Source organism: Borostomias antarcticus (genome assembly GCF_949987555.1).
Source record: "Borostomias antarcticus genome assembly, chromosome: 1".
NCBI classification, from domain to species: Eukaryota; Metazoa; Chordata; class Actinopteri; order Stomiiformes; family Stomiidae; genus Borostomias; species Borostomias antarcticus.
This window is the reverse complement of record NC_140234.1, coordinates 52327913-52339386: the sequence shown is the minus strand read 5'-3', so window position 1 is coordinate 52339386 and position 11474 is coordinate 52327913. Positions and strand designations below refer to the sequence as shown.

Below are 11474 nucleotides of genomic sequence, written 5' to 3'. Positions count from 1 at the left end.
CGAGGATGGACGCCATGGTCAAATTATTGCATTCATCACCGTAGGTCAGTGGCCATATATTTGATTATCCCCAAATTAATATTGTGATGCTAATGCAGGTTTAAAGTCTTTGAAGTTATTTTGTTTGTTGTCGGGAAAAAAAAAATCGGAGGGAGTATCCCAACACTTAGTCTGACCCCCCCCCCCGGACTTGCATCATTAGTGAACAACACAATGGCAGCGGACTTGTTGGTCTCTGTAGATTAATTACAATTTGTGACAGTGAATAAGGTAAAATGTAATCATATCTCAAAGGAGCTCATTAAAACATATTTTTCAGGGTATGATAATGCAGTTTCTGGCGACTGATGTAATCATGATACAGTACATCTTGTGATAAGTAAGTAGCAACACTAATAATAATAACTAGAAAAAGGCATTTCCTGCAGAAGATGCGTGAGTGCTGAGCAGCTGAAAGAAATTGCAAAACCATTACTGAAAATGCATAAATTGTTAGGGCTGTTGGTCTGCGGGTGAAAGCCTGAAGATAAACTGACAGTGGTCCCAATTCCCGTACAGAATGCCCTCCATACCTGTGACGTGAACTGGGGTCCATGGTCAGACACCACGTCCTGGGGGAGCCCGTAAAGCCGGAAGACGTGGGTGGTCAAGAGCTCTGCGGTCTCAGCTGAGGTGGGGAGCTTGGGAAGGGCCAAGAGCCGCACGGACTTCGAGAACCGGTCCACGATGGTCAGGATGGTGGTGTTGCCCTGGGAGGGAGGGAGACCGGTCATGAAGTCCAGTGCGGTGTGGGACCACGGACGACTGGGCACGGGTAGTGGTCGCAGCAGAACAGCCGGTGGGACGCCTTGCTGCGGGCGCAGGTAGTGCAAGCGCCGACAAACTCCCTGACGTCAGCAGCCATGGTGGACCAACAAAACCATCGGCACAGGAAGGATAGAGTGGATGGCAGGCGAACTGGCTGGCGTGTCCCCACTGGAGCACCTGGGTCCGCACAGCATCCGGGACAAACAGGCGGCCGGGTGGACCGGTCTGGGGATCGGGTTGGGTGCGCTGGGCCCTCCTGACCACTGCCTCGACGTTCATAGTGCACTCCGATGACTCGCAAGGCGGGAGGATGGTGTCTGGCGTAGTCGGTTCCTCCTCTGCCGCATGAAGCCGAGACAGTGCGTCAGCCTTGGTGTTCTTGGTCCCCGGGCGGTATGTGATGTGGAAGTTGAACCGCCCGAGGTACAGTGCCCAGCGCGCCTGACGGGAGTTCAACCGCCTGGCCAACCTGATGTACGTTAGGTTCTTGTGGTCAGACCAGACAGTGACGGGGTGCTCTGCGCCCTCTAGCCAGTGTTGCCACTCCTGGAAGGCCTCCACAACAGCCAGCAGCTCCCTGTTGCCGATGTCATAGTTCTCCTCCGTGGGCGTGAAGCGACGGGAGAAGGCGGCGCAGGGGTGCATCTTCTGGTCCGCTGCTGACTGCTGTGAGAACCCGGGTCGGAGGCGTCCACCTCCACGGTGAAGGGCCTCGAGGGGTCAGGATGGAGCAGGACCGGCGCGGAGGTGAAACGCCTCTTGAGGTCGGTGAAGGCGGCACTGGCTGCAGGTGTCCAGGTGAAAGGGCGCAGAGAGGAGGTGAGAGCGGTGAGGGGGGCGGCCACCCGGCTGTAGTCCCGAATGAATCTCCGGTAAAAATTGGCGAAGCCCAGGAAGGACTGCAGTTGCTTCCGGTTGGTGGGTGGTGCCCACTCGATGACAGCCTGGATCTTCTTGATGTCAGGCCGAGTCCATCCACCCTCCACGATGAGTCCCAGGAACTCCACAGAGGGAGCGTGGAAGGTGCACTTCTCGGCCTTGATGAAGAGACGGTTCTCCAGGAGATGCTGGGTGACGAGGCGGACGTGTTCCTTAGCGCTCCTGGAGAACACCAGGATGTCGTCGAGGTAGAGCACCACGAAAATGTCCAGCATGTCCCGGAGGACGTCATTCATCATAGCCTGGAACACAGAAGGGGCGTTGGTGAGGCCAAACGGCATGACCAGGTATTCGTAATGACCACGGGGGGTTTTGAACGCGGTCTTCCACTCATCCCCCTCACGGATACGAACCAGGTGGTAGGCGCTCCGGAGGTCCAACTTTGTAAAGATGGTGGCCTCCTGGAGGGGCTCGAAGTTGGAACTCATGAGGGGGAGAGGGTAGGTGTTCCTGACCGTGATCGTGTCCAGCTCCCGGTAGTCAATGCAATGCTTCTTCTTAACAAAAAAGAACCCCGCTGCCACCAGGGAGAGAGAAGGACGGATGAGACCCTCAGCCAGACATTCCGAGATATAGCTGTCCATGGCTGCCTTCTCCGGGAGGGAGAGACTGTAGAGACGGCTGACTGGGAGCTTGGCGCCGGGACGGAGCTCGATGGCACAGTCATAGGGCCAGTGCGGGGGAAGAGTGCAGGTGCGCTTCTTGCTGAAGGCCTCTCCCAGGTCGTGGTAGATCTCCGGTACGGTGGAGAGGACGGGGGGAGCAGGGGGCGGCCGCGACGAAAGGGAGGGAGTCTGGGCGGAGACACCGCGCGTACCAGGTTGTGCTCCAGCTAAGAATGCGCCCGGTCCCATAACTGACATGGGGCACATGGAGCTCCAACCACGGTCGTCCCAGGATGAGGGGAGCCTGGGGGGACTTGAGCACTAAGAAATGGATCTCCTCCAGGTGATTACCCGAGATGGTCATGGAGACAGGCTCCGTGTGGTGGGTGAGGGGGCCCAGGTCGTGACCGTCGAGGGCAGAGACGGTGAGGTGGGAATCCAGGAGAGTGAGGGGGAGAGCCGCAGTGTTGGCTAGGTGCACGTCGATGAAGTTCTCGTCTGCCCCCGAGTCAATGAGTGCACCAATGGAGAGGGTCCGACCCTGCCAGGCGAGGGTGACATTGAACCTGGCAGGGCTGACAGATGGTGGGGAATGTGTTACACGGCTCACCCGGAATCCCCCCCAGGGGAGCCTACTCTTTTGGCAGAAAGGGGCAGGTGTCACGGAGATGACCCCTCTCTCCACATACATACACAGTCCCTGGCCCCTCCTCCGGTCCCTCTCGGCCGCCGTGAGATGAGCCCGTCCCAGCTGCATGGGTTCCTCGCTGTTGAGGGTTGAAGCCGAGGTGACTGGAGCTGGAGATGTTCTGGGAGCCGGTGTGCCCCCGGAGCGGACAGACGACAGGGGAGCAGGATGACGCAGTGCCCTCTCGCATCTCCTCTCCTGGTTTCGCTCATCGATCTCCATAGCCTGGGAGATGAGATGGTTGAGGGAGGTGGGGCGGTCTCGAACCAGTGCATACTTCAGGGTCTCACTCAGACCACGGCGGAACTCGCTCCGCAGCCCCACGTCGTTCCAGCCGCTTCCCATGGCTAGGGTCCGGAACTCGGTGGCGTACGCGGCCACGGAGTGGTTGCCTTGCTGGATGGTGTTGAGGCGGGCGTTGATGTCCAGACGTGGCGTGGTCGAAAACCAATCTTAACTCCGCCTCAAATGCAGCATAGTCATCGCGGAGGGGGCTGTTCGGACCGAGGGCTGCCTGGACCCACTTCAGAGCGTCCCCGGTGGTGAGCGTGGCGACGTATCCGACACGTGCAGCGTCCGACCAGTACATGCTCGGTTGGTGGCGGAAGATGTAGTCGCACTGTAGGAGGAAGCCACGACACTCAGAGAACGCTCCGTCGTAGGGCTTCGGGCTGGCCAGGTGGGGCTCACGCTGGGGCTGGGGCGCCAGCAGAGGGACAGGCGCGGCGAGAGGAGCTGGCTGGGCTGGAGGCTGGACTGGAGGCTGGACGACCTGGGTCACGAGGGCAGTGAGGGCCGTGACCTGGGTGGATAAAGCCTGGACTGCATTAATGAGCCCCTGAGGCCCTCCGCTGGAATACGGAGTCGGCTGAGTCCTGCATGGCCAGATCCTCTGTTAGGGCTGGTTGGCAAAGGACTCAAACGCACGACTCAGGAGACAGCGGACGGTTTGCCCAGCAGGGCCTTTAATGGTGCAACAAAACAGTTCGGGGGCAAGGCAAAAATCAGAGTCAAAATCACAGGCGGGGTCAGGCGATTGGCGTACATAATCCAGTAAATATAATTTAAGGTCGAGGTCAGGGGCGAGGCAGGGGTCGAGGAATCCGTAGTACCAGTCCAGAGGTGGATAGACAGGCAAGCGGCACTGCACACCAGGTCTGGGGATACACGGAAACACGATAAGAAACAAAACAAACACGACGGAAAACACAACTAAGATACGGACAGCAGTCAAAGTTGGCTAAATTAGCTAGGTACTTGCCACAGTAACGTTATGGGAAGATCTGGCGATGAGCGTCAAGAAGACCAGGGTTCTTGTAGGTTGAGGTAGATTAGATGATTGATACCCGGTGTGCAGAGCACCGCCGTAAGCTCGTTCAATCACCAAGATTGCCTTTACATGGGGGGTGGGAATTCGGGAGATCCCGAATGCTGCGGAACGGAGCCAGAACGGCGCACAACGCGTCCCGGCTGCGGAAGGGCTGGAGGGGATGTGTGTGGGAGCGGCGCCGTAACATAAATGTGAAAAATCTGAAATGTCAAATGCATCACACTGAATAGCTGAAAAACCTGGAAGCTGAAAAAACGAAAAAGCTGGAATATGAAACTGGCAGAAATGGAAGCTGAACTGCATTACCATGGACGGCACCAGGATTTTTTCTCTCCAGGGGCTAAGGAGGGGCTTGACCAATACATGGGGGTACTAAGAAAAAAGTTGATTTTCATGACAAGGGCGTATGAATGATTTTGACATTAAACACGCCAATAAACATGCCTTTTTCATAGCTATAATAAGCCGTTGTTGCTTTTCAGCCAGCTTGGCCAGTTAAGTTAGCTAAAGTTAGATGTAAGTTACTTATGCTAGTGCTAGTAGGCTAAAAATCAGTCGCAAGCCATCAAACGTTCTGATTTAAAACTCATTTGTTTATTTCATCGTATCCAATGTCTAATTTCATAAAGTTTGCTAGTTTACCCTCATGACTGAGAGACATTTACCTCATCCAAATGCAATCGTCCTCAAACTCACAGCGGGAGAAAGGGTCACATTATAATCGAATCCTAAGTTGATAATCGTGTCTCCATTGTCAAGCTTTACAATGCTAGTTAAGGACTGTGGGGCGCAACTCCTCACAGCCCTACTCTGGCCGTTTTGGGCTTAAAGCCCTCATCCACATTTGCTCCATACCACCAGATGGTATACAGTGCAGAGCCAGGCGTGAGCAGCACCTGTGGTTTTTGTTCAGAGTGATCTTCTCCTAGATGGGTTGCCTACCATGGCTATGAGCCCCATCTGCCCATGCTATTTGCCCATAGCTGGAACAGTGGTTGGCAGGAGCCAGGGCGTGTCCACACACAGGTGGGCCTGCGCACCTTGCCTCTGGGGCCCACTGTTGCTCCAAGATCCCCTACAGTTTAGCCTGGGACCGCGAGGTAACCAGTTACCATGTGTGGCTGCGGGGAGGTGCTGTAGGAGTCTTGGCAGTGGAGTGGCTTTTTACCGGCAGAAGGAGGCTTACGGACTCGGCTCCTCCTTTCACCCCCAGTGAGGAGGGCTAGCCAGCGGCAGTAGCTGAGAGCAGAGTAGCAAGCAGAAGCGGCATGCAGCATGCACTAACTACAAGCACTACTACCACAGATCTACTGCACTATGCATCACACAACCCTGCACAGTAATGCACACACAATCATACAATGCCTTCATACAACTGGCATGTCTGTGGTTGATGCAATAATGCAACGGAGCTCATCAAGAGTGGTACAGTACATGGCTGGCCCTTTGCCTTCTTTTTTGGACCATAGAGATGAATAGCATATTTTCTTGCCACTGGTAGAGCCTCTGGAAGGCAATCAGTCAAGCCAAAGGTTCTAAGATCCTGAAGCTCATTTATGTGCTTGTCAAGTTTATTGAAACCTGTGGATTTGCCTATTTTTATGTAGGTCTATCTCACATCAACCACAGACATGCCAGTCTCACATCTGCCTCCCACTGAAGATGCTTTTGAACAGCACGTCCTACGGGCGATGTACCAAACTGGCATATGGTGCCACAGTCATGTCGCTAAACCCCTCCTTTGGAATCCAGTTGGAAAAGGTTGGATACTAAAATATGATGTACTAATACCGCCTTCCACCACCTCAGAAATATTGCAAAGGTGCGACCATTTCTCTCACAGGCAGACAAAGAAACTCATGCATGCTTTTATTTCCAGTAGACTTGACTATTGTAATGCCCTCTTCTCTGGCCTTCCTAATACATCTGTCAACAGACTTCAGATCATTCAGAATGCTGCTACTCGTCTTTTAACAAAAACAAGGAGAGAGCACATCTCACCTGTCCTGAGGTCTTTACACTGGCTACCTGTAAAATTCAGAATAGATTTTAAAATTGTATTGCTGGTGTTTAAATCACTGAATGGCCTAGCACCTGAATATCTTTCAGACATGCTAGTGTCATATAATTCCCCTAGATCCCTCAGATCCTCTGGCACTGGCTTCCTGGTTGTCCCTCAGGTGATGACAAAGAAGGAGGCGGCATTTAGTGTCTATGGCCCTCGCCTCTGGAACAGCCTGCCAGAGGGAGGATCTGAGGGCACCGCAGACTGTACGGACTACGTACGTACGGTAAACTGAAGAAGTATCTTTTTAGCCTTGCATTCCAGTATACCCTGTCCCCTTCATATTTTATTCATTATTCTTGTCTTTTTTGTAGTATTGCTGTATTATTGTGTTCATTTTTATATTGTACCTTGTTTGTTTATTTATTTTTTCTCTATTGTCAAAGCACAAGTTGGATAAACTTTCTCACCCAGGACCTCTACAAAGAACTCGGCCATAAACTTCACAGTGTCTGCCCCCTCCGCATTCTCTGGGATATTTATGATTTGGAGATTGCACCTGCGAGATCAATTTTCTACATCTTCCACCCGGCTGGCGAGAACTTCGTTATCCGAGCTGAGCTAGGCGCAAGTCCTTTCCAGGGTCGTGACGGTATCACTATAATCAGAGAGGGCTGTCTCCAACTCAGCTATATGTTTGCCATGGTCGAGGGTGGTGGTTTAAACGGCGTCTAACGATTCCTTCAGTGGAGAAAGGGCGCTTTCCATCAGATCTGAGATAACTTCTTTCATGTCTGTGACTAGAATTGCGCAGAGATTTTGCAGGCCAGTAGGGAGGTCAGACGAAGCGTTGGCCACCATTTTAGCCATCTTGCTAGCTTCTTCAGACTGTTGAGTTGTAAATGGCTGAGTGCTCTTATGTCTACGTCCACCGGGCATTTCCTCACGACAAGCTACCGAATCCCGTCCCGTGCCAACTGTCCTTTGAGAACCAAGTCCAAGAAATCATGACCAATTCAGTGTAAACCATGAAATACTGGGAGCCACCTCTTCACGCATCTGTTCCCTTTCACATCGTAACCGGAAGTCCATGTGTGGATATTTTCAAAAAACTAGCTGCCACACTAACTGAACATTCCACACATACACTTCAATGTTAAAACAGCTCAAAACAAAACTTTAATTACAATTTATAAAGAATTGTAAAAATCGGAATATTGTTTACTGAGCTAAAGGCCCTGCATATTTTAACATATTACTTTGAAGGAGGTTTCTAGTACAAAAATGCTGAAGGAGGTTTTAAAGTTGATGAGGATTTCAAGCTCAACCCATTAACTTCCATTGTATTTTTTTAAGCTTAATATCCTGAATAGTATAAACAATATTAAAAATGTGAAAGATGTGCCATAATGTGCTTAAAGGGCTGAACATTTTAATACTTGAAAGGTTTCTATAGCTCAAAGTATGAATGAGTTGAAGGCTGAAGAAATTTTCAAAATCCCCCCATTGACTTCCATTGTAAAAAATGTTGAAAAAGCTGAATATCTTGAAAAGTATAAAAGACGCAAGCTACGCAAGGTGACGTTGACACGTCCTTGCGTAGCAACATGTTGGGTGCAGATATTTGTAACTTTGCAGATACATGCAGATATTTGTAACTTTACGCGAGTGCAAGTGCTATTTCAATAGGGGCGCTGACGCAAGGCAGTGACCCCCGCACGAGTGAACCACTTGCATAGAGCCACGTTCACAGCCGCGTCAGCGAAAGCTGAATATTTTGAGATAGGAATGGTTTAAGTAGCTCAAAGTACAGTATGAAGGAGTTGAAGAGAGCCACAAAAATTCAGAAGTATAAAACTATAAAGAACTGGATAACAATAGTATGATTGCTGAATCAGAATATTATAAAGAGCTCAGCATTCACACTAATGAAGGTAAAGTGTTCTAAGTTACGTCATATGGCCCACTGACTTGAGGGACTTTTGTCACATGAGTATTTCACCTGTTCCTTATATAAATACTGCTGTTCCTGAATTCACTAAATTATTTTCATTGTTGATGAAATACTCACTAAACTAGTTCAGAGAGATAGACAACACTACCAGTGCTGCTTGCTCTGAGAGAAAGATACGGGCTGTGAAGGTAATAAGCACATTATAAGGTAAGTACCATTGAAGATAAGTAATTTCAAATTAATTGGACAATAAAACAATTTAAAATTTCACTATCTAAAATGAATGCAGGTGACTCAACTTTCTAAATTGAGTCAATTATACTTGAGAATTCAATATTACTAAGCTGATCGTTACCTGCAAGTTTGTGATGTGAAAGAATCTGCATGTATATGGTATACATTCAAGAGTAATTTATTATTTAATATTGAGCCAGATGAAATACGTGATTGTACAAGTTTGGATGTTTTACAGGTTTGGACATTCCATAATGGAAGGGATTACTCCAAACTTCTCTTTTAGTTTCAACCTGCAGATAGCCAGCTTTGATATCCCCCCACCAGTGAACTTCCCTGTGTTCATTCTGGGCCTGCTTGTCTACATGTTCTCTTTTTTCTGCAACCTGACTATCCTGGTGTTGATCATCACCCAGCGGAGTCTTCACAAACCCATGTTTTACATCCTCTTCAGTCTCCCCCTCAATGACATGATAGGAATCACTGTTTTTCTTCCCAGATTGCTGGGTGACATTGTGACACAAACAAACTTTGTATACTACCCCACATGTGTCTTACAAGCCTTTTTGATTCATATGTATGCAGGCGGTGCACTTTTAATTCTTGCAGCAATGTCAGTTGACAGATACTTTGCAATTTGCAAGCCACTGAGATATCATTCAATTATGACACATTCTACATTATGTGTCCTTATATCCACAGCTTGGGGCTTAGATTTTGTGCTGGTTTTGATCTTGTTTGGTCTACAGGCCAGAGTTAAACAATGTAAGAACTTAATCAGCAATGTCTACTGTGACAACCCGTCACTGCTTCGCCTCTCGTGTGGAGGTGATCTTTCAATTAACAACATCTATGGACTATATATAACAGCAATCCTACAGATTATTAGCTTAGGTACTCAGTTATTTTCTTACACTAACATTTTATTGATATGTGTTATGAATCGACAGTCTGATGCCAAGAGCAAGGCTGTGAATACATGTGTGGCCCAGATTGTCACATTTGTTCTTTTTGAATTTATTTGCACATTTACAATACTTTCCTATCGATTTCCAAACCTATCCCCAAATGTCAGAAAGTTTTGTGGTATGTTGATTTTCTTGCTTCTTCCAGTAATCAATCCAATCATATATGGAATGAAAACAAAAGACATTAGGACTACATTTTTCACTGTACTACGGAAGAAATAAAATCAAAAACAGGAGCTGGAAAAGAGTGTCCACTCCTTGCTGGTTGCCTACAGTATATGTGATGTTACACTATGCCTGATCATTGCCAGGCAAGTTAGACTGCCCATAGAGCTCTGTTTAAGACATAATTACAATATATTTACACTTCTAAAGATACCAACCTTTGATCATTTTTAACCGGCATTGAAAATAAACATAAGGAAACATATTGTCAACTAATAGCATTATTCATGTAGAAATCTCATATAAAAACATTCAATTATTTTCCTTACCCGAAACAATGTACTCTTTAAATATTTGAACACCTCTTATAGTCGAATTTTGTGGGGGGGGTGGCGGGGGTATTTTTCATGTGCGTTGTCATGTGATATTTTGTCTATAAGACTATAGCAGTGGTATTGTGGTATGTTTTTGTCACGTGAATTCATTGAGTGTCATCTTTTTTGTCATGCAAAGTAAAATACCATTTCATTTCAGCAGTCAAGTTCACTTTGATCCAACGTTGGAAATAAAAGTTACATTCTCCAACACAAACACTTTAATTTTTCAACCTAATATAAGAGCAGACATTATTGTTGCCAAAATGTACTATATACTACACAATTTTGCAATTCATGTACTCGTGTACATGGGAGACCACCGCTCCACTGATCCGACTGGATCTTTGCTAAGGTGCTGGAATTAAAGCAGTCCATTTTGTGGTTCTCTGTGTGCACTTGTCGATATACTCAACTCTACAGAGAGAATGAGAGAGAGACAGAGAGAAAGAGAGTATGTGTGTGTGTATTATATTTGATTCCCTGATAGCTGTAATTTAATTTGTGGAATCAAATAAAGTATTCAAATGTGTGTGTGTGTATGTGCTGGTAGCATACGGTTATAATTTGTTTCTTGGAGCGATTCTGGCCATGTGTCCAACCTGCTTTTGCAACCGACCAGCTATAGTTAGTTGTACACTGTCAGTGGCATAGTGAAAATAAGAAAACCAAAAGAAACAGGAAATAACTGACACAAACAAGTGCCGGAAAAAGAACTAGAAATGGAGCTTAGAGAGCACAGACCTCTGCCAATGAATGCATTTTGTGGCTCTGTGCACGCACACCTGCGTGCGAGCAGGACATGTTTGGTATTGTTGCATTCGTTAGGTTAAGTGCTTTATGCCAGTCCCCCGTTTCTCGCGATGGGAGATTCTCCCAGACTACGTGAAACAAAAACAACCTAGCAACTGCTCCGCCAAAGATTATTGTGATTGGTTTAAAGAAATTGTGTTTAATATTTTGTTCTCATGTGTTTTCCATGACTGGAAATTGCCACCTGCTTTCCAAGACACGTGGGAAACCTGCACAGTTGACAGTGCATGTCAGAGCAGAAATCAAGCCATGAAGTCAAAGGAAAAACTCAGAGACAAGATTGTATTGAGGCACAAATCTGGAGAAGGGTACAAAAAAAATCTGCAGCATTGCCGTAGGGATGTCACGGTGTGGATCTTTTCCCATGGACTAATAAACCCATGACAACACCGGTATTACTAGTAGCACCATCTAGCCTAAAATAAGAGAGTGCTTACTTTACTCTTTTATGTTAGACCTTTGCCTTATGTCGAACAGCACTGTTGTGTAGGCTATTTATGCTTCCACGGCATGCCTGCAAATGTGCGATCACAGTAAGGTAAGATATAAACCTTACACTCGGTCCTGTGCTTCTTTATAATCAGAATTTGTT

The 11474-nt window shown here is 47.8% G+C and overlaps 1 protein-coding gene across 1 annotated transcript; it reads left to right on the top strand.

Annotated features, from left to right (window-relative positions):
- Positions 1 to 8816: 8816 nt before the first annotated feature.
- LOC311307595 (olfactory receptor 4F17-like) lies at positions 8817 to 10501 on the top strand (the record flags this gene model as incomplete). Its single annotated transcript, XM_084436421.1, has 2 exons — positions 8817 to 9533; positions 10493 to 10501. 2 exons carry the CDS (start codon positions 8817 to 8819, stop codon positions 10499 to 10501), a joined length of 726 nt encoding a protein of 241 aa, XP_084292547.1.
- Between the last annotated feature and the right edge of the window lie 973 nt (positions 10502 to 11474).